We start from the raw sequence: 22,975 nt of genomic DNA, 5'->3' as shown, positions 1-22,975 counted from the left end.
GTAATTGTTCTTCAACTTTGGGTTCTAGCATTTGATACGTAACTGAGAGCCATCAAAGAACATGGCTTTGACAGGAAAATGTGAAGGTTGCACTGCCTCTTCGAATTTTTGGGATGGGCCTGATCTCTGATGTTCAAATGGGCTAAGCCGAGTTGGGCTTTTCTTGATCCTTATAGTTAGTAGGTTCTAAGATGACTTTTCATTGGGCTCACTTTATATAGGGGTTTAGTTGTGAGTGGGAGACGGAAGAAATGTAGGAGGGGTTGAGGAGAAATTATGGGAATGGTGGTCACAAGTAGCCCAACTAAATTTCTCAACCCAAGCATAACTCCACATTCATAATTGAAATTGAGTATTGTTGCAGGATTGATGTGGGTTAGGTCTAATAGGTCATGTGTTTCTTTCTGGTGTGATTCCACATTATTTAGATGTAAGAACTTAGTTCATAATATAATTGATCCCAAATTTCCTAATTTGCAACAATCTATTTTTTCTAAACCCAAATTAGTACGAGTTTGTGTTGGGCTTCGAAGGAAAAAATAGTGTGAGTTTTGGTCCAAATAGACAAATTGTTAGTACGGAGGGACAGGTTGGTTCCTCCTTCTTACCTTTTTATAACCATATAGAAAATAACCTAGGGGGCAATGTGTTGAACTTGGGCCAATTTGGGCTGTACTTGTGATTGGGTTACATCTCTGCGCCAATTCTAGTTTATTATTCGGCCTTAGGCCCATTTATGTGTGCTCAAGTTGGATAAATAAGAAAAGAAAATAAATATAAAACTTTCAAGAAATGACACGTGTCTTTATATAGGGTTTGGGTCCTCTCGTCGTTACAAGTTCTTTGTAAACAAACACGCCTTTAAAGCTTAACCCTCTAGCTTTGTGTTTGCTCCGTCTCTGTTATCCATGGCGATGGCGTCTACTTTTGTCACATTCCCAAAGCCATTCGCTGTCACCAGAACCAGTGGCCCATCTCTCTCTCAACAGAGAATTCTCGGTTTGTTAAACCCTCACTCCCTTCATTTATACTTTTTGTGTATTTTTACATTCGTTTTTTTTTTTTCAATTATTTTGTTCAATTTTTTTCAGGTTTGCGGAAGTGTTCGCTGAGAATCAATGCTGTTGCCCAGAAATTGGAACCCAAGAAGGTATCTGTCTTTATCTGTTCGAGTTTTCGTTTTTTTTTCCTTTCGTTATTTATTATCACGTTTTAAGTTTCATTGTCTGGGATGCTTTCTTTTTTCCTATTTTCAATTGATGTAAAGTAATGAAAGCAGAGACAAAGGAAGACACAGTGTTTAGTAATTTATGGGATTATTAGATGTATTGTTAATTTGTTATGTTAAAAGCAGTCAAAATTGTGGGTTGCAGGTTGTTCCACAGGCTGATAGAGTCCTTATCCGTCTCGAGGAGCTACCCGAGGTGTGCCACTTCTTCCTTTTCTTTCTTTTTTTTCTCCTCCCCTTTTAATCTTCAATCAAAATTCAAAGCCTTTTGCAGCCATTAAGCTGATGAGGGTAGCAATGTTTGGCTGTGTTTGTCAATTTAAGTGAAAGGCTCTGCTTAGTTGTTTCAATTTCAATGGTGGATATTTTGTTAATGTTTTTTGATGAATATAATAAGCTTTTAGTTGGTTATGATGGATTTACTTGAGTTTATTGAGTTAATTGTTTTGATCAAATCTTGGGTTGGTTAATGTTTTTCTAATGTGTGCAGATAGTTACTTCATGTAAATAATTGTCTTTGTTGTGAGCTTGCATGCTGATAGTAATTGTATATGCTGTAGAAATCAGCCGGCGGCGTATTGTTGCCCAAATCTGCTGTCAAGTTTGAGCGGTACCTGATGGGAGAGGTGAGTGGGGATCTGAAAAAGAACATTTTTCATTAGTTTATGTAGATACTCCTGACGATGTTTTAAAACTTTTTATTTGCTTTAGATACTCTCTGTTGGTGCTGAGGTTGGGCAAAATATGGAGGCTGGAAAGAAGGTGAGCGAGTTTGACCAACATATTTGATAAAAGATTATAGCCTGTATTTGCTACTTTTTTTGTGCTCCTTATGCTTTCCATAACTTACGTAATCTCTCTAGTCTCGTGAGCCCATTTGTGACCAGTATCTGCTCCGTCTTTTGCAGGTTCTTTTTTCAGACATAAATGCATATGAGGTAAGCTAAATGCCTGGTAGGAGAACCTTTTCATTGGCCATTTACATATGTGAAGAAGTTTTGCCGCTCCTTCTCCCCTTTACATGATGGGATTACGACTGACTATGTTCAGAGGATTACAAACTATGTTCGTTCTTTTCTTTAATTTTTCCTGTCAATTTTGAGCACCTCAAGTTTGGTATGTGCCTTTGTTTTGGTTGGGCCTTGCTGTTGGTTGCTTCTAAACAATATGTTAGCAAGTTAGAGGATGAGACATATCTCTTAAGCCATCTCTCCATCATGTCTATATGTGCCATTGGAAGTTCACTTGTCATGTCATTGCTTAGTCTTTAAGTGCTTATGAATGTACATGTAGTAGGTTCGACTGTTCACCCTATGGTCCCCGATGCTCTATTGCCTTCACTTTGAATGTCTAGCAAAAATTCCACTGCAAAAACCTTTCTAATTTGAAATTTCGTTGTTGGACTGATAAGTATATTTTCTTATGATTGTTAGGACTAGGCCATCTTGATCACTTGACAAGGATGTTTTATATAGGTGATTATCATCATATTTGATGTTACTTATATAAAGGCTCTGATATTTATGTTCTGGAATTGTGTCAGGTTGATTTGGGAACAGATTCTCGGCACTGCTTCTGTAAGGCTAGCGACTTATTGGCCGTGGTGGAGTAAAGAACTTGGCATCTCCTCAAGATTTCCATTGATCAAGGCATCCGATTAAGTTGGTCTAAATGGAGGAGAAGAATGTATTGCATTTTTTGTGTTGTATTCGCTTTAACGGTTTAACCTGTGTGCCTCCTTTATGTTGCTTATGATAGAATACCCTTCTCATGGTTGTGGATGATGAATAATAATCCTTTTGCATTGATGGGTGATATTTGTCTCCATGAATGATGATGTTCTTCAATAGCCTGCTGCAAATGTCTGCGAATTGGAAGCGTGTATCTCACACTTTCAGATTGACATCTTAACAAATTTTCTTGAAATGTCTCTGGAAATTTGTTAAGTAAAAAAACAAGGTTCTGTTATGTTAAATACAATAGTACTAATAATTTTCCTACAAGAATGTCACTCTTTTCTTCTTATCCACTTTGAACAAGGTAGACAAAGATTTAACTTGTAACAATCAGAAGACAGAGGCAGAAAGGGAAAATATGGCTTAGTACTCGAACAGACGCACAATCAGTAGACAGAGATTTAAAAATTCAGATTTTATTGCCAAGCACCTTCTGCAATTCCAACCCTAGTTTCGGTCACACTCATGAATCCTCCTATGATGGAGTGAGGTCAAGGATTCTCCATTCTTCTGTATCCAGTACCCTCATGAAGTGGGTGTTTATTTTGTCTGTATTCCGAGTGGGTGTTTATTTTGTCTGTAACAAAATTGGCTTAGGAGGTTTGGCGAGGAAAAGATCACATTTGGAGAATAGTTATGTTGCCTAACGTGGCTTGATCTTAATGATTGGCTTTGAACGAAAAGAGAGTTTATGATTAGTCATTGAATAGCAATTCATGCACTGAATATCAAATCCGACTCTGGTGAATTTCATAGCTTCTCCCCTGTCCTTTTTCTCTAGGACATTGTACTCTTGCAATTATGTTTTTCCTTGTATGTGGGAACTGTTATCAGCTCATACAACTGCATGGTAGAAAGGCATGTCGAAAAAGCCAATAACATTACTCAATGAACCCTGAATTGCTAATTGAAAAAACAGAGAAATGCGAAAATAAAATAGAATGCCTATACAGAAGAAAGACTTCTTCTTTTGTTATGGTTGTGGAGAAACCCAAATAGGTGGTGCTTTCGGGAGCTGAGAATTTGTCAGGTAAAGTGGCTTGAAAACACCATCCTCCATGTTGAATACATTCATACCATAACTTCTATATCTATCATCACTAAAATATATTCGGTTTCCATGGTAGCCAAAAACACTCGGGTTTGAGATGGTAAAGGAATTATTCCTACCCAAAAACGCCGCCTTCCCATCTAAATTGTCTACTTTTATAAATCTTGAGTTGCATCCACTCACACTCAGCTTATATACTTCAAAAGAACAAGTTTTGTACCAACTCCAGCAGCGATGATATTCATGAAATCTATTGTATATATCTTCTCTTCCTTCATTGCTAAGGGATTCTATGTGTTTGACTCTCTCTTCGTCTGGTTTACGAAAAAAGTCATGCATGATTCCGAACAACTCTCCCCCGGATTCCATCAGATGCCAAAATATACGTGCACTTGGGTTTTGTCTTTCATAATGTGTAGACAGTATTGGTTCCTTAGCGTTAGGATCACAAGCATAAATCTCCCCATAAACCGATACCAAATAGAATTTATCCTCGAAGAATATTGCATCAGTCAAGCATGATTTGTGCCTACGAGAAGGATTTAAGATTGATGTGTCGATACATCTCCAAGATTTGTCGCCTACCTTGCAAAAATCCAGCTTACCAAAACTGTACCAAATCATGACAAAGCAATCAGCAGCATTATTATTAGGAATGGGAATGGTTGATAAGATGACTTTGCCAAAGTAGACGCCTTTCTGGCAAATCGCTGGAGGAAGATCTAAGCGCTTTTCCAAGAATGGATTCAATAGATACATATCCTTGTTTACCTCAATCATCACAAGCCAGCCCCCATAGGATCCGCAACAAAGAGCCTGTGTGGAAGTATGATTTGGGGCAACCGATCTCTTTCTTCTTTATCGATCATAACAGCCGCGTCGACGGGGAACGTAAGGAGACGACGGGATTTGCAGGTAATGTCATAGTCGATGTCAGGGACCATGAGACAGGGAACTGCAAAGGGGACATAGGTGGTTCCGTACTCTAATGCCACAGCTCTCCATGATTTGGAAACATGACTGAACCGATAGAGATCTGAAATGTTGGTTATCTTTTTGAATATAAGCAGCAGGATGTTGATGTGTCAAATATATACATACATTTGTGCATCCTTTACACATAAGTTCATTGCATTTTGAGTTGATTAAGAGTTAATATTGCCTAAGAAAGCTATATTTGCATATTGTAGGTGTCAATGCAAGAAAGGGAGGAAAAGAGTGCAAAATGAAGACTTGGAGCCCAGGACTAATTTCCGATCGATCGGCCATATTCCCGATCGATCGGACCTGCCAAAACACCTAAAAATATCATCGAGACAGATTGTATTTCCGATCGATCGGACTATTCCCGATCGATCGGAGTACTATTCACAGCACTGCGCAGTTTCGCGGAAAAGACCCGAATTCACGTGTTTCTAAGCCAAAACGACCCCAACTTGTTTTGGAAACGACATAAGAGTTTGAAGAAGTATAAAAGGGCATAAGATAGGGTTTTGGAGGAGAGCTTGGAGGCTGGGGAGCTGGATTTCGTGCTACCTCCATTGGAGAGCTTGGAGGCCACCTTGGAGCTTGGAGAAGAAGAGGATCTACAAGGGGGTTTCCTCTCTCCTTTTCTATCCTAGTTTCTATGGTTGATTTCCTTTGTTTAATGATGTATTTTGCTTCCATGAGTGGCTAGATTTCCTACTAGGATCTTAATGTAACCAAACCTTGAAGATTCAACAAACTTGATTTCCTTATTTCTTGATTTCTCTTTCTCTCTTGATTGTCTATGGGTGTGATTAATGCTTTTGAGTGTTTGGCCATCATTCAATTGATTTGCTACCTAGATTGAGACCGGAAGGAGATATCTAGGGTTTGCCTCAAGCCATAGATGACATAGGATGCATGAACCATAGGAATATAGGTTTGTGACTTATGCAACCGCTAAATGATTTCCATAGTTCGTAATGGGTTTTTGATATATTAATCCGATTGTTAGGAATAACAGGGATTTATATTGAAAATACGTTTGATGTGTCTAGGAATAGAACATTGAATAGGTTGGGAAATCGATTGTCATTATTGAGAGATGAATTAGGGATTAAGGAATCAAGGGAATTGAATTGGATAGGTGAGGTGAAGTTAAGTACCCTAGTGCTTTCCATCCTTGATTTCATATTTGTGTTTGATTTGTTTTTGTTCTTTTTAATTAGTTTAGTAAAAATCAAAAAACCAATCGCTAATCATTTTCTCCAATTTACATAATTGTAGCTTGTTTGACATTGATTTCTTTTGCCAACACATCCCTAGTGGAAACGATAATTTACTCATCTTTATATTACTTGTGCGATTTGTGCGCTTGCAATTAAATCCATATCAAGTTTTTGGCGCCGTTGCCGGGGATTGAGGCAATTGTTTTTTGTGTCAATTTAGGTTTTAAATTGTGTTAATTGGTTTTTTTTTATTTTTCTGCAGAAATTCTTTCACTTGTATGAGCTTGGGAACACGTTCTTCTAATCCAGAATTAATTGCTATTGATTTGGAGATTGAAAGAACTCTTCACAATCTTAGACGGGAGCTTATTAATAATCAAATGGAAGACATTGGAGACAACCAAGGAAGGGGGAATGTTGGCAATGGTAATGGTGGAGGTGCTAATGGAAGAAATGGTGGTGATGAAGTTGAAGGCCCTCCTAGGCAATTTGACCCTCGCTCTCTTGAGGATTGTGCTAGGCCTACTTGGGACACAAATCCTTCAAGCATCCGCTATCCTCCTATCAATGCTACTAATTTTGAGATCAAGCCGGCTATCATCAACATTATCTCAAATTCGGTTGTTTTCTATGGTCTTCCTAATGAAGAGCCCAATATCCATCTTCGCTCTTTCTTACATATGTGCACTACTTTTGGGATTAACGGAGCTTCTAAAGATGCTATCTTGTTGAGGTTATTCCCATTTTCTTTGAGGGATAAGGCTAAGGGATGGTTAATGTCCTTGCCTCCCAATTCTATCACCACTTGGGATGAGATGGCGGAGCAATTCTTGACAAAATTCTTTCCTCCGGGCAAGGCGATGCAAATTAGGGCGGATATCATGTCCTTTGCCCAAAAGGATTTTGAATCATTTTATGAGGCTTGGGAGCGCTTTAAAGGAATTATTCGAAGTTGCCCAAATCATGGTCTTCCGGAATGGGTGGTGTACCAAGCTTTCTATAATGGGTTGTGCATGCATACTAAGGAGATTATTGATGCGGCTGCGGGAGGTTCTTTTATGACCAAAAGTCAAGAGGAGGCTAGGGAATTACTTGATAAAGTGGCCAAGACCACTAACTCTTGGTCCTCGGTGAGGGGGAATCCAAAGCAAGGAGGAAGCTTTAGAGATGATGAGGTTATGTCTACCTTGAATATCATGGCGAGGAAGATTGATGCATTGACACTAAATCAAGCTCAAGAAGTACATGCTATGCAAAGCACACCTTCTCATATGTCTTGTGCTTATTGTTGTGGACGCCATCCTACGGGGGAGTGTTTTATTGCTTCTTCATCTAATCCTAGTGAGCAAGTGAATGCCATTGGTGGAGGTAATTTCAATCAACCCGGCAAAGATCCTTATTCCAACTTCTACAATCCGGGATTTAGGAATCACCCCAACTTCTCTTGGAGCAATACTCAAAATGTGCAAAATCCTCAACATCTAGTGCAGCCCCAAGAGAAGAAGAGGGATATTGATGAGATGTTCTCAAAGCTTGCGGGAGGTCTTGATATGCTTACAACGCATACCTCCCAATTTATGACAAGGACGGAGCAATACATGAGTAAAACCGATGCCAGTCTACAAGCTCAAGCAACTTTGATGCAAAGCTATGGAACTTCCATCCGGAATCTTGAGGTACAATTGGGGCAAATAGCTAACAATTTGTCATCTAGAGAAAGAGGTACCTTGCCAAGCCAACCGGAATTGAATCCAAGAGGGAAGGATAAAGAGCAATGCATGGCAATCACTCTTCGGACTGGTAAGGTAGCTCAAAATGCTGCTGATCTTGATGCCGAAAAGGCAAAAATTTTGCAGGAAAAGGGGGAGTGCAGCAGAACCAGGGAAAAAGAAGCTGAAAAGTGTTCAGGGGCTATTTCCGATCGATCGGACCCCATCCCGATCGATCGGCCAGCTGCAGTACATGATGAAAAATGCAGAAATGAGAAAGATATGCAGAATCGGTATGCTGTGGAATTGGATTGGCCCGATAGTTCTCTTCCTGCACCTCCAGTCAAACCTTATGTGCCTCCAATTCCATTTCCTCAAAGATTGAAGAGCACTAAGAAGAATGATGATCAATTCTCTAAATTTTTGGAGGTATTCAAGAAGCTTCAAGTGAACATCCCCTTTGCCGAAGCTTTAGAGCAAATTCCTTGCTATGCCAAATTCATGAAGGAGATTTTATCCAAGAAACGGAGATTGAAGGAGCATGAAAAGATACAATTAACCGAAGAGTGTAGTGCCATTGTGCAAAGGAAGCTCCCAATTAAGCAAGATGATCCGGGAAGTTTCACAATTCCGTGCACCATTGGAAGCACCTTGATTGAAAGATCTTTATGTGATCTTGGAGCTAGCATCAATTTGATGCCATTGTCGGTTGCTAAGCAAATTGGGATGAAGGAGATTAGTCCAACCACAGTGTCTTTGCAAATGGCGGATAGATCTATCAAGTATCCTATTGGCATGGTAGAGGATGTCTTAGTGAAGGTGGGTGATCTTATGTTCCCGGTTGATTTTATTATTTTGGATATGGAGGCCAACCCCACTACTCCTATAATCTTGGGAAGACCATTCTTGAGCACTGGGAGAGCTTTGATAGATGTTGAAAAAGGGAAGCTTACTTTGAGAGGTGCGGGAGGTGACCAAATCACTTTTAAAGTGTTTGGAACTAGGAGGCAAGAGGAGATTTCTCAACAATGCCTCCAAGTAGAGCATATTGACATGATCATCCCCGACACTCTTGAGAAGGAAGTTCCATATATTCCGGTGGAAGTTCTTTTAGGCAAAAATTCCAAGGTTGAGCATGAAGTTCCTAAGACAGCCTCCCAAGCTGCAATTGAAGTTCAAAAGCCTCAAATTGAAGATCCCAAGGAGAAGAAAAAGAAGAGCAAGAAAAAGAAGAAGAGGAAGACCAAGAAAATGAAGAAAAATGTCTATCCTAAGGAAATGGTGGTGATGAAAGCTTATTCTCCTTGCATGGAACCTAAGCAATCCAATGTTAATCCTAGGAAGCCATCAAGGGGAGTCTACACCACAACTCTCAAGGATCCCGGTTGAATCCAAAAGGGAAGTCGGGCTGAAGACTTTAAACCAAGCGCTTTTGGGAGGCAACCCAGGTTTTATTGTTCTATCCCTATCTTTTTAGTTTTATTTTCACCTATTCCATGCATTGAGGACATTGCATATTTTAAGTGTGGGGGTGTTTGATGTGTCAAATATATACATACATTTGTGCATCCTTTACACATAAGTTCATTGCATTTTGAGTTGATTAAGAGTTAATATTGCCTAAGAAAGCTATATTTGCATATTGTAGGTGTCAAGGCAAGAAAGGGAGGAAAAGAGTGCAAAATGAAGACTTGGAGCCCAGGACTAATTTCCGATCGATCGGCCATATTCCCGATCGATCGGACCTGCCAAAACACCTAAAAATATCATCGAGACAGATTGTATTTCCGATCGATCGGACTATTCCCGATCGATCGGAGTACTATTCACAGCACTGCGCAGTTTCGCGGAAAAGACCCGAATTCACGTGTTTCTAAGCCAAAACGACCCCAACTTGTTTTGGAAACGACATAAGAGTTTGAAGAAGTATAAAAGGGCATAAGATAGGGTTTTGGAGGAGAGCTTGGAGGCTGGGGAGCTGGATTTCGTGCTACCTCCATTGGAGAGCTTGGAGGCCACCTTGGAGCTTGGAGAAGAAGAGGATCTACAAGGGGGTTTCCTCTCTCCTTTTCTATCCTAGTTTCTATGGTTGATTTCCTTTGTTTAATGATGTATTTTGCTTCCATGAGTGGCTAGATTTCCTACTAGGATCTTAATGTAACCAAACCTTGAAGATTCAACAAACTTGATTTCCTTATTTCTTGATTTCTCTTTCTCTCTTGATTGTCTATGGGTGTGATTAATGCTTTTGAGTGTTTGGCCATCATTCAATTGATTTGCTACCTAGATTGAGACCGGAAGGAGATATCTAGGGTTTGCCTCAAGCCATAGATGACATAGGATGCATGAACCATAGGAATATAGGTTTGTGACTTATGCAACCGCTAAATGATTTCCATAGTTCGTAATGGGTTTTTGATATATTAATCCGATTGTTAGGAATAACAGAGATTTATATTGAAAATACGTTTGATGTGTCTAGGAATAGAACATTGAATAGGTTGGGAAATCGATTGTCATTATTGAGAGATGAATTAGAGATTAAGGAATCAAGGGAATTGAATTGGATATATAAAGCTAAGGATCCACAAGGCTTCTCCTCAATTCATGGTGCCACGTGGACGCCTTTACAAAAAAGCCTATATAGACAAAATAAAATTTAAAAATATATTAGAAAACTTTAAGACCCACAACCACACACATAAATGTATTGCAAAACTTTAATACCCACAACCACACTCATACACTTTAAGACCCACAACCACACTCATACAATTAATAGTATTCAAATAATTTAAAAATCATATTGAATTGTATGAGAATTAATGTTTCATAGGAGTGATTTGATGTTGTTTTGGTTTCTCAAAGGCCATGTATTGCTAATTATGAGAGTCTTTTGATGTGACTCAATGAAATTCATTTGTAGTATTTAGTTTGAAAACATTTTGTGTGTTTTTAGCATTAATTACCATCATTTTGTGTGTTTTTGATGTATTTTGTGTGTTTCTGTAATATTTAGTTGATGTATTGTGCATGTTTAGAGTTTCGTTAGGTTTAGTAGTCTGTTTGGATTGCAGCATACACAACATGAGAGGCTTTTCTCATGCTATATTGTTCTAATGTGTAAATAAATTCAACCCATTTGGTATTGGAACATGTAAGTGGTGACGAGAAAGCATGGTAGAATTCAATGAGTTGTTGAAGGTCAAAGTGATTATAGGCATAAATCTACCAGTCATACATAACATTTCAAAAATATAAATTCAAAAATCTTATTCTAAAAATATTAAGAATTTTATTCCAAAAATATAATTTTAAAAATACTACTTATGCTACATTGTATTTCTCGATATTAAATGTCACTTTGTAAAGATTGTTGTACTAACCATACAATATTGTCTCATAAACATGTCTTTGGTGACCTATAACACTTTGTAGATACTAGCGACGCAAATAAAAATTGATAAACTCTTAGCATACTTATTCCTTATGCATCAAATTTCTTACACCTTATTAGAAAAATTTTTTCTTAACAAATTAAAAAACAGGTATTGTACATATTTTATCTCCATCTCACAATCATCTTTATTTTCTACAATTAAAGCTCTATTGCTCTTCATGTTAACAAAGTATCGAAAAAATTTCACACATATTTATTTTCCAATCAAAATATGTGCCGCGCGAAGCGCGGGCATGCAACTAGTTGAATTGGATAGGTGAGGTGAAGTTAAGTACCCTAGTGCTTTCCATCCTTGATTTCATATTTGTGTTTGATTTGTTTTTGTTCTTTTTAATTAGTTTAGTAAAAATCAAAAAACCAATCGCTAATCATTTTCTCCAATTTACATAATTGTAGCTTGTTTGACATTGATTTCTTTTGCCAACACATCCCTAGTGGAAACGATAATTTACTCATTTTTATATTACTTGTGCGATTTGTGCGCTTGCAATTAAATCCATATCAGATGTCCTCTGGCATTGCATTCCAGTCTGCCATGCTTTTGATTCTGTGGTTAATTGGTGTCTCTTCTGACTTTGAGTATTTGTATAAGAACAAATGTGATAAGTCGTGGAAAGTTTGGTCATATACAATTAGCAAGTAATTTGGTCACATCCAATCACTTTGCTATAAGTAGTTTGGTCACGTCCAATAACTTTGCCATAAGTAGTTTGGTCAAAGTGGACTTTTAAGTTATCGAATGATTGAATTCTTCAAATTACAGTTCATAGTATTGAGTTCATTGGCAAGACAAAAGCTCCAAATGCCATGGCAGATATTCCAAAATGATTTCAGGTAGACAAAAGATGTTTGATGCAATAACAGAATTTCATATTTACCCTAACAAAAAACAGCATGACATAGCTTCAACTCAAACCATAGACATTTACTTTTTATGTCAATATGTCATTGCTTTAGTGTCTTTAAGTGCTTATGAATATATAGGTTTGACTGTTCACCCTATAATCCCCGATGCTCTGTTGCCTTCGTCTTGAATGTCTAGCAAAAATTCCGTTGCATAATGTGAAATTTCATTAAGTAAATAAATATATTTTCTTATTGGACTGATAATGCGTGCTAAATTGATCTCTGATATTTATGTTCTTAATGCACAACAGAAACTGATAAAGGTATGATCGTCGTCAATACCTCAGAAAACAAGTAAACTTAGAGAATTTGAGAACAAATCTCGTTTAGTATGATATTAATAAAATTCAAGTGTATCTCGAATTACAACTTAAAGGAGTATTTATTTATAATAGAGAAGGAATCCTAAACATATTAGACAAATAAACAAAGGAAACGGAATTAAATAAGGAAAAGTATGCGCAATAAAATAAAAGTGCCGCGTAGACCACTTAAACGTTAGAATTTGGGCCCAAACTTTGTCGTTACGGAGGATGAAGCCTTACATTTTGTGTAGGGCACATAATTTCCTTTCCGAAAACATATTATGGGCCCCGTAACTCCTTTCGGATTGAAAGTTATGGGCTCTTCAAGCTCTACCGTTAAAAACCCTTGCTTTCGATCCCAAGCTTCATAGAATTCAGCTGCAATTTGTTCTACATCAGTTCTGGAATTGTGTCAGATTGATTTGAGAGCAGATTCTCGGCACTGCTTTTGTAAGGCTAGCGACTTATTGGCTGTGGTCGAGTAAAGAACTTGGCATCTCCTCAAGATTTCCATTGATCAAGGCATTTATCTGTTTCTAGGCATCCAATTCAGTTAGTCTAAATGGAGGAAAAGAATGTACTCTTGTTTCATTTTCTATGTTGTACTCGCTTTAACGGTTTAACCTGTCTGCCTCCTTTATGTTGCTTATAATAGAATATCCTTCTCATGGTCGCGGATAATTAATAATGATCCTTCTGCATTGATGGGTGATATTTGTGTCCATGAATGATGATGTTCTTCAGTAGCCTGCTGCAAATGTCTGCGAATTGGAAGTGTCTCTCACACTTTCAGATTGACTTCTTAACAAATTTTCTTGAAATGTCTTTGGAAATTTGTTAAGTAAAAAAACAAGGTTATGTTAAGTGCAAAAGTTCGATTCATTTCGTATTCTTTCCTTAATGTAACAAGAAAGTAGAAGCTTTTCTGGGCAATTGTTGAGTGTCATGTCCGCGTTTGTACATTTCCAAGAGGAAGATGCAGTGGAGTCTCTCGTCCGGCGACTGTGAGGGAATTGATTTCATCAGCAAGTTCCAACTGAGAATTGATTCCATTATCAGATACAAAGAAATGGTCGGTAGAGGCACTGAAAAGTAAAGGTGCTGCCTTTACATTATGGGTTGGATTTTTAATTTCTGTTTTCAATTTTTTGCAACCCTAAACCTTGATTTGTTTCCCTTTTTTATTTCAGTTTCTTAGACGCCATGTTATTTTACACATAATATACATTTTTAACAAAATCAAATACATGTCAGTAAATAGAGTCCACCTCAGATTTATTTAACGATAAAGAGTGTGAAGGGCTAACGTGACTCATTGTTTGAAGTCGAGGGACTAATGTGTCACGAAAAAAAGTACGAGGGCTGAATTGATCATTTTTAATAAGTTTAGGGGTCCAGTGATACTTATCTCATAATTATATGATAATTTCCAATTATTAATTATATAGTGATTTATAAAAAAATTTATTTAAGAAGTGTAGAACTTCAAAAAGGATTATCATACACAGAGTCAGCGATCCTTTTATGCCTTCAAGGGCTCAACTTATACAAACATGTGATAACGATGGAAGAAATTTCAGGAATAAAAAGATCAATCATTCATTAAGATCACTAAAAGAATCTCACGATCAATCTCCTAAATCGTAATTGGTACTCCATAATATGGTCTTCGAAAAAGAAAATCAAAATCTTGAAGTCATAATTGAGGACTTGAAATGGAACCGACATGCATTGATAAAGAAGGAACCAAGAAAGAAGGAACATATTATAGATACATGTTAACATGGAGCGGGCGTGGCAGCATAGATAATAGATGTGATTTTTTGCACCATATATGTCAACATGGAGCGGGCATGGCTCCATGTACAAGATGATCCTTACACAAGATGGATAGAGGCTTCACTTCAAACATCATTTTGGGCATGAAAATATACTAACAACTATAAAATGATTGAAAATGATAGTTATAAATTAATTTTATGATAATTGAAAGCCCTAATTGTATCAAAAAATGTCAATGATAAATTATCATTTTATTTTTAGCACTTATCAGGTATTATATTAAAATATTCTTTCCACCACATGGAATCGTTGGTAGGTCACCACATGGAGCAATGGGATTGTTGACATCCGCCTCCTCCATCGGTTGATAATCTTCCATTATGTGTTATCATATCCTGAACATGTATGCATATTACTCAATCTATAATCTCAATATTTGGTCATTAAAACAAATTAATAATAAGGTTGACTATTATTAAGATGCCTTTTTGTGGATACACTGTTTTCACTCTTCGTCGTACTGAACTCATAATACATGTCAACATGGAGCAGGTTTGATGTCAAAGATAATAGATGTGTTTTTATGCACAATACATGTCAACATAGAGCATGCGTGGTGCCATGGACAAGATGGGATTGTTGACATCCGCCTCCTCCATCGGTTGATCATCTTCCATTTCAATGTTTCAGACCAAAATTAGGTCTTCAACAAAGTCGTTGTAACTTACGTTTCCCCTAGGCAAATGAACCAGCAAGTCCAAATCCTCTCCATGCTAAATCATCACAAGAATCATCAATGGTCCTCCTCCTCTAAGCAAATCATCAACTCCTCCATTGGATGATCCTCCTCCTAGTAAATCTCCTCCTCCATTGAAGCCATTAGGAATCATTCATCCATTGTTTTATTGATTCAAAATGTCCACAATTACAGAAATTTTAACTTTGAAAATTTACAACAAATAATTATGAAACTCAAGACAATAATATTGTTTTGTGCATCTCACATAATATTATTGTTGTGATATGCACATAAACAATATCACAACATGCATTTTTTTTTCACTCTTCATCATCATGCTGAACTCATATATTTTAAAATTAAAATTAGTATGCGGATATAGATCATGGTATTTGTGTATATATGTCTCTTATTCGTTATAAGGTTTGTGTAGATATGTGTCTCATTCGTTTTAAGGCTACTATTAGTATTGATTTTCTTTCTTGAAGATTGAACAGTTTGATTGCAACTCTGGTGAGACTTTAGTTTGAAATTCTTTAAACCTTTTCATGTGACCCGAGATTTATAATGGTCTATTAGTTTTTGTTTGCCAGAATTGGCCTAGTGCGATGATGGAGTGAGAATTGGAAGCTGAGGCATGAGAGACATTTACTTCTTGGGAAATTTATATTACTTTTTGATTTTTTTTTTGGGTTAAATGATAAACGAATGATAGATGAAATTTGGAAGTTGAGGCATGACAATGTCATGCTTTTGATTCTATGGCTAATTGGTGCCTTTGACTTGTGAGAATTTTTATAAGAACACATGTGATAAGTCGTGGAATGTTTGGTCAAATCCAATGACTTGGATATAACTTATCAATTTTAACAGTATATGCAACAAATGTGATAAGCCTGGAAAGTTAGTAATGGATCTAGAGCCGTTAGTCATGAGCATTATTAATTTTGAATGCAAATAGTCTTGAGTATTATTAACGAAAGAATAGATAACAAAAAGTTGTGTAAAGTGTGCTTTTCCCTGATTAGGCTATATTGATATGTATTTATCATCACCTGGATAATAGGAATAAATATTTAATTGGAACATTGTGTCATAATGAACTTGCATTATGGAATTGGGAGGTCTTAGGTTTGATTCCCGCTAGGAGTCATAGCCTTGTGGCCCAATCAACCTATACCATGTCGTTAGGTGGAAAACTTATATGCACGTAGGGCCTAACGAGCTAAGTTTAAGACCATGTTAACTATTTAAAGGGTAAACTTGTCTAGTGTTATTATCGGCTATCAAAAAATAATAATGAAGTTGCATATCTTAATCAAATTTATGAAATGAGTGCACCATATTAGCTGTCCATGTTCACATTTTGATTTTGTAGCATTGGCTTTTGGGTTTGGTTCATTTTTATGGGGCATATAATTTTTTACAAAGGACAATGTTGCAATGGTTAGGCTCTAGCCTGTCTTACTCTTACTTATTACGTTCTTTTGTGGTCCTGCAGATCTTTGCACCAATGAGTTATCAAGTTTTTTCCTCCTATCTTTTTATAAGTTTTTTGTTAGAATGGTAGCTTGAATATCATATATGTATATGAAAGGGCTATGATGGAATAGTACCTTCTATCCTCATTAATGGTGGTTAGAAATATTTTTTTTAAAAAAATATTCATTTCTTTCTTGAAAGTGGGGTATTTAAAAAATCGTTGAAACCAAGTCAATCAAAATTTCGATCAATTGGTTGGTTATTTTTAAATTTTTTTTACATATTTCTTTAAATAACCAAAATAATTATCGATAACCAACCAATTGATCAGTTAAATTTATGTCAAAAAAAAACCATTTATGCCCTATTTGAAAGAGGGCAAGAGGCTATGGGAGAATTTAGTGCCCTATAAAGTCTAATCTCAAGATTTTAGTTACTCAAATTTTCAATTTAATGCAATTAAATCCTTCCCTTTTGCAATTTTGGTCACACAATTTTTCAATTTGATGCAATTAAACTATTCGATCACCGGAGCTCTCAAAAAATTTTGTTGATCTCGCAATTCTACATATATTTATCAAAAAATAAATAAAGTTTATGTTTGGTCAATGGGACAGGTCAATGCACTGATTGAGACTTCAGAGAAATTGATTATGAAACGAAAATTTGCAATGTTTGGAAAGTAAGTGACTTAGTGGTAACATGCCCTAAATGTCAGTGACCAAAAATAATATTTACTCGAATTTAATACCCAATAAAGTCCAATTTTATGATTTTGTTCTCTCAATTTTTCAATTTAATGCAATTAGACCCTTTGATTTTGTGATTTTGGTCACACAACTTTTCAATTTGATGCAATTAAACTCTGAATAATGCTTGAGACCCCCAAAAAGTTACCCCCAAAAGACCCCCATTTAATGTGAAATGTTGGATGTGAAGTGGGCCCTACATGTGTGTTTTTAATCAATGGCTATTTTGATGACACATAGATTTGGGGGACTTTTGGGGGTGATATTTTGGGGGTCTCTAGCATTGTCCTTAAACTCTTCGGTCAGCGGAGCTCCCGATTTTCTGGTGAATTTTGCTGATTTGGCAATTCTACGTAATATTTCTCAGAAAATAAATAAATTAAAATAAGAAAAAGCTTGAACAGTTGAACGGAACTACGTCTCTGCCTCCATGATTTAGAAGCCCGTGATTGGAACAATCTGGCACCGCAAGTACAATACACACATCGAATCGTTTTACTGCGATATATTTCTCATAAACGATACGGGGAATCCCCGAAAAGGTTTTAAGAGAATCTTATTCTCTGTTCAAAATTGCTCGATATCATCCTTGAGTCCCTGCTGTGACCGTGACTCTGAACGACAGCATGACAGGTCTCTTTTAATCTCTATGCCTTCGTTGTTCTTCATTTTGGGAATTTTTCGATCAAACTAGAGATTTCTGAGCTGGGTTTTATTTTTTCCCTTTTCAATTATACTTGATGGAGGTTTATGAATTTGTTAATTCTAGTTCTGTAATCTGGTAAGCGAATGCAACTCAATGAAAGACTCTGCTGATCAATTTATGCGGTGTTTGAACGCGTGGGTGCTTCACATGTTTTGGGTTTCATTCTGAACAAGACATGCCCACGAATTTTAAATCTCGCCTTAGTTATGTTGGATATTTATGATTGTTTCTGCGAATTTGCTTTGTATTATGTGATTATAGGCTGGGATTTTGGTATGTTTTCTGATTCCCCTCATAAATGATTCTATTCTCTTTTTGGGCAATGAATTTAAGATCAAAATTTTTCTCTATGAATTTAAGTGATGAGGGCCTGTACGAATGCTTTGGTTTCATATGTCAAAAGTTCTGTGCCACCACAAATCTTTACCTCAAAGGGACTGGTGGAGCTAAGTGCGAAATTTGATAAAGTTTCTCGGATTTTGGTTTCATCATTTGAACCCATTTTGTGTTCCTCCTATTTGTCTCACTCATTATTTTGCGACTTCATGTATGTATATGGACAATGTGGATGTTAGCTTAAAAGCAATAAATGAGAGAAAATAAATATGTGTTTCAATAATTAAATTATTCTGTGATTTCTGTTATTCATTTTTGGCAACACTTTTTTCCAGTAGTAGTTTGCAGTGATCAAATGGAACTCATATCTTTGTGTTGAATGGGAATGTAGATAATGAAGAACCCATTTTGACCAGGGAAGCAACGTTAACAGTGCAATCACCACTGATTAAGCTCAAGCGTTGGCAATGGTGGCTTCTTGTTGGAATCAATATCTTCTTCTTAGTTGCAGGACAGTCTGCTGCTGTTCTTCTGGGCAGATTTTATTATGACCAGGGTGGAAATAGTAAATGGATGGCCACCCTAGTCCAGACTGCTGCTTTCCCAATTCTTTACATGCCACTCTTCCTTCTTTCTTCATCCAGGGAATCTTCATCCCCCTCGACCTCTAATGCTGTCCTTGCATTGATATACTTCCTTCTGGGAGCTATGATAGCTGGTGACAACTTGTTATATTCAGTCGGGCTGTCTTACCTCTCAGCATCTACCTATTCCCTACTTTGTGCAACACAATTAGCTTTTAATGCTGTGTTCTCATATTTCATCAACTCCCAGAAGTTCACTGCTTTAATATTTAACTCTGTGATTGCCCTCTCATTATCTGCTGCTCTCATCGCTGTCAATGATGACTCTGGAGAACCATCTGGAGTTTCAAAGTGGCATTACATTGTCGGCTTCATTTCTACCATTGGTGCTTCAGCACTATACTCTCTTTTGCTTTCATTGATGCAGTTTTCCTTTGAGAAGGTCTTGAAAAGGGAAACGTTCTCCGTGGTTTTGGAAATGCAAATATATACATCACTTGTTGCAACTGTGGTTTCAGTTGTGGGCCTCTTTGCAAGCGGTGATTGGAATACTTTGCCTGTGGAAATGGCAAACTTTCAAAAGGGCAGAGTTTCATATGTGATGACTTTAGTTTGGACAGCAGTAACTTGGCAGGTTTGTTCTGTTGGTGTTGTAGGCTTGATTTTTGTGGTGTCTTCCCTCTTCTCAAACGTAATCAGTACTGTTGCATTGGCTGTGAGTCCCATTGCTGCCGTGATTGTTTTCCATGACAAAATGAATGGCGTGAAGGTAATCGCTATGCTCATGGCGATTTGGGGTTTCGCTTCTTATATTTATCAGAATTACCTTGATGATTCTAAGGTGAGAAAAACGCTAAGTGATGGCGATCAAACCCATAATGATTCTTTCTGCTGAATACACTGATTAGCCGAAAGGAATATCGCTGGATCATCTTTTATCACTTCTTTCTTCTACTATCACTGATCCCTTTATGGAAGTTTTGTTCATTTTGCATTGATTTCTATTTTAAGCAAGTACAACCGGTGCAATTGTCATTGATGGATTTGTTTTGCATGAATGATATTTCAGTGGGTTCCTGGGAAGCCTGTGATTAGAATGGTATTCACACACATACATATGCATCTGCAATTTTATTCAATTTTGTAGTACTTTCCCCAATGATTAGATTTTTTTTCAGTGTTTTTTGCTGATAAGAATGGTGGAGTTGTGAAAGATTATGGTACAGAAGTTATGTCAGTTTTTTTTCCTTCCCTTTTTCTCTTTTTAAGGCCCATTGAAGGGGATTGCCACTGGCCTAAAGCCCATGTCTTAAAGGGCTTATATCTTTTTCATGGTGCATAGTCATATATATATGGAAGCCAGGTTTGTACCAATGGAAGTTGTAGAAGTGTAGTAAGAAAAAGGGTTCTGTCATCTCTTCTTGAAGTAAAAAAAGTTATAGTTCCATCTCTAGATTTGACTGCTATTGATGACTGTTGATGGTTAAGATATTTTTCCCCAGTTAAAGATACACACATGACTCTTGCTTTACTGGTATGAGCCTGTAAAGTGAGATGACTTTCAATTATCTTTTAAACTTTTTTGAATGCACAAAATAGTTTCAACAGAGTTTGGGTAACACCTGTAATGGTGGTTTTGTGAATTGTGATATGCATGTTTGCCATGCTCTTGGGTTCACCAGCCAGTACAGGAAAATTTTTCTTTTGTAACCGAGTAACCACCCCATTCAATATGTCAATCAGACAGCTTTGAGTGGGCATAAATCTCGGGCCATCATATTAGTTCGCACCACACTAGTGACAGGTGAAAATGGGCCGAAGCCTATGCGAGTAGGGACCTGAAAGTGGGACAAGCCCACGGAACTAGGATTCCATAAGAAAATATCTTAGTTGGTTGGTTTGCACTCCCAACCTTGAGGATCGTACACCCTAACTCCGGGGATAACCAATTAGGATAACGCCAAGTGATTAGTCCAATAACTACCTGTTGCGTGTGGGACGGGAGAACGTACGTACCCAAAGAATTTGTCATCACAAATTCTCTGATGAATTAAAAGAAGGTGCCAAGTTACTTCTGCAATGTTGATTCAGAGACTCAAGCTTGTCAATGAGGTTGGATTTGTCAAAGACATCAATTTGGGGTTGCTTAGTCATACTGGCAATGCTTTGATGATTCCCTCTCCAGACTGGCTCTCTCTTAGGTCCTTGTACCACCCATCACAAATATTAAATGATTCAAGAGTTCCATAACCAATTCTAATTGCCAGGTCAAGATACCATTAATTCCAAACATTTTTAAATTTCATATGCAATAAAAATGAAAGTAACATGACATTCCAGAGTGACCTCCATGTTATCTGTTCTTGCATGTTTTTCCTTAATTGAGGAAAATAATTATATTATTCTCTCTCACTTGTCATGTTCCACATGATGAGTTAGGGATTCGTCATTTGCCTTTTGGGGTCGAATCGTAAATAATCGGGAGGTCCTAAGTTCGATTCTCACTGATATTAATATATTTATGGTTACGCGTTGGACTTTGATCCAACTTATCCTGTCATCAATTGGTAAACTTTTGTTTACGTGAGCCTGACAACCTGTAATTTAGGCCCCTAAAAGTTTAAGTTTGAAATTGCAATGGATTAATCACCCAACCAGATATAAATGGCTTTGTCCATTATTAAAAGCAATCAAGAGGGGAAGGTGATGTTACATGCAGCCACTAGATGGTTTGATTCACCAGCTGCAAACTGTAGAGGCATTATCTGCGTTAGTGGTGTTAAAAAATTGTATAAATTGATTCGAATCGTCAAATCGATCAATTGGTCGGTTATTTAAAAAAAAATTATTTAGAATAGATCATTAACCGTTTGAAATAATCGTTAATAACTGATTGATTTGCCAATTAAATTCATATCAAAAAATGAAACAAACTGGCTTTAATCAACCGCTTACACCGTACTCGTGCATGCCAATTGCATTAGAAATTAGAATGCACAAATAGAGGAAAAGAAAAAGTCAGCAGCGTTAATTATTATAAATTGAAAATTCCACAGTCAATATCGAAAATTTAATGTCACATGACAAGTGAAAGCTACATAAGTAAAGACAATTAACACCTTTTATTTTGCTAGGACTTTCTTCTTTGACCCTAACTTCTTTGACCTTTTACACAAATGTGAAATATTGTTGAAGTACATTGAAGGACATTCAACCAATCTATATATATGAAAAACTCTTTAATCCAATAGTCTTGGTCTCTTCTATACATGCATACATGCAGGCATATATATATAGAGGAATTTTCCTACGAGGTTTTAATTTTTAGGGTTCCAAATTTTTTTTGAAAATATTTGAAAAGAAAATATTTATATTTTGATCGGTCTTACGAATCCAACGATATATTTTTTGTTTGAAACAAAAATCAAATTCAACATAAAAAGTGCATGACAATTCTGAATCGTTAGATATTAACAAGAAACATTTCATAACTTTTTTTTTGTTGCATTTGATTTTTATTTCGTCCATAAAATATATCATTGGGTTCATACAAACCGACCAAAAAAACTAATATCTTTTTTCCAAATTTTAAAAAATATTTTTAGCCTAATCCTAAAAGTTAAAACCTCATTTTAAAACCCCATTTTAGAATCTCATAAAAGAATTCCTCCATATATATATATATAATCACTAATGCAAATTTGAATTCAAATAAGCCCCTGTTCATCAAAATAAAAGACAAAGAACATAACTATTGGATTCATATATGCCCCTTCCCTTCTTTCTTTTTTTTTTCTATTAGTCTCAATTAATTATAATACTTCAAGAAAATGAAAAATAAAATTGGCTTTAAATCAAACAAGCTTGAAGCTTGACACCAAAACAAAATTAAAGGGACACGACAGTACTTGGAACATTGCCCTAAGACCTTCTTTTCTTTTTTTTTCCCTATGTCGTGGATCACATGTTTTAAGGATTCATATAAATACGACCTGCCTTTTCTGACC

The 22,975-nt window shown here is 36.7% G+C and overlaps 3 protein-coding genes and 1 non-coding gene across 6 annotated transcripts; 2 read left to right on the top strand and 2 right to left on the bottom strand.

Moving 5' to 3' along the window:
* Window positions 1–832: 832 nt before the first annotated feature.
* Window positions 833–13,159, top strand: LOC120003486 (10 kDa chaperonin 1, chloroplastic-like). Of its 3 annotated transcripts, XM_038852490.1 has the most exons (8): window positions 834–999; window positions 1,092–1,150; window positions 1,374–1,424; window positions 1,789–1,854; window positions 1,940–1,990; window positions 2,137–2,166; window positions 2,772–2,844; window positions 13,083–13,159. In XM_038852490.1, exons 1-7 carry the CDS (start codon window positions 909–911, stop codon window positions 2,838–2,840), a joined length of 417 nt encoding a protein of 138 aa, XP_038708418.1. In that variant the 5' UTR covers window positions 834–908; the 3' UTR covers window positions 2,841–2,844; window positions 13,083–13,159. The 3 variants fall into 3 exon arrangements, 2 of the variants coding, with proteins under 2 accessions (XP_038708418.1, XP_038708417.1); XR_005469357.1 differs by lacking the exon at window positions 13,083–13,159 and having other exon boundaries at window positions 833–999; window positions 2,137–2,293; window positions 2,772–3,055; XM_038852489.1 differs by lacking the exon at window positions 13,083–13,159 and having other exon boundaries at window positions 835–999; window positions 2,772–3,055.
* On the bottom strand, window positions 3,800–4,795 carry LOC120003644 (putative F-box protein At4g17565). Its single transcript, XM_038852658.1, has 2 exons — window positions 3,956–4,795; window positions 3,800–3,859 (listed from the first exon to the last, which is right to left on the bottom strand). Exons 1-2 carry the CDS (start codon window positions 4,793–4,795, stop codon window positions 3,800–3,802), a joined length of 900 nt encoding a protein of 299 aa, XP_038708586.1.
* Window positions 7,075–7,180, bottom strand: LOC120004718. Its single transcript, XR_005469626.1, has one exon. It is a non-coding gene; the product is annotated as a small nucleolar RNA R71 (small nucleolar RNA).
* A 4,593-nt stretch (window positions 13,160–17,752) lies between the features above and the next one.
* Window positions 17,753–20,162, top strand: LOC120003354 (probable purine permease 11). The gene is made up of 2 exons (XM_038852307.1): window positions 17,753–17,975; window positions 18,776–20,162. Exons 1-2 carry the CDS (start codon window positions 17,969–17,971, stop codon window positions 19,861–19,863), a joined length of 1,095 nt encoding a protein of 364 aa, XP_038708235.1. The 5' UTR covers window positions 17,753–17,968; the 3' UTR covers window positions 19,864–20,162.
* The last annotated feature ends 2,813 nt before the right edge of the window (window positions 20,163–22,975 follow it).

The sequence above is a fragment of the Tripterygium wilfordii genome, chromosome 8 (assembly GCF_013401445.1).
Source record: "Tripterygium wilfordii isolate XIE 37 chromosome 8, ASM1340144v1, whole genome shotgun sequence".
Lineage (NCBI taxonomy): Eukaryota > Viridiplantae > Streptophyta > Magnoliopsida > Celastrales > Celastraceae > Tripterygium > Tripterygium wilfordii.
Note: the sequence above shows the minus strand (reverse complement) of the source record. Positions and strands in the feature narration are given on the sequence as shown.

Bases quoted from the DNA above. Each gene is read 5' to 3' on its own strand.
- LOC120003486 (XM_038852490.1), top strand. From the start codon at position 909: ATGGCGATGGCGTCTACTTTTGTCACATTCCCAAAGCCATTCGCTGTC. The intron at 1,991-2,136 runs GTGAGCGAGTTT...CGTCTTTTGCAG, and splicing joins ATATGGAGGCTGGAAAGAAG to GTTCTTTTTTCAGACATAAA. The intron at 2,167-2,771 runs GTAAGCTAAATG...GAATTGTGTCAG, and splicing joins CAGACATAAATGCATATGAG to GTTGATTTGGGAACAGATTC.
- LOC120003644 (XM_038852658.1), bottom strand. From the start codon at position 4,795: ATGATTGAGGTAAACAAGGATATGTATCTATTGAATCCATTCTTGGAA. The intron at 3,860-3,955 runs GTTTCTCCACAA...TTAGCAATTCAG, and splicing joins CGAAAGCACCACCTATTTGG to GGTTCATTGAGTAATGTTAT.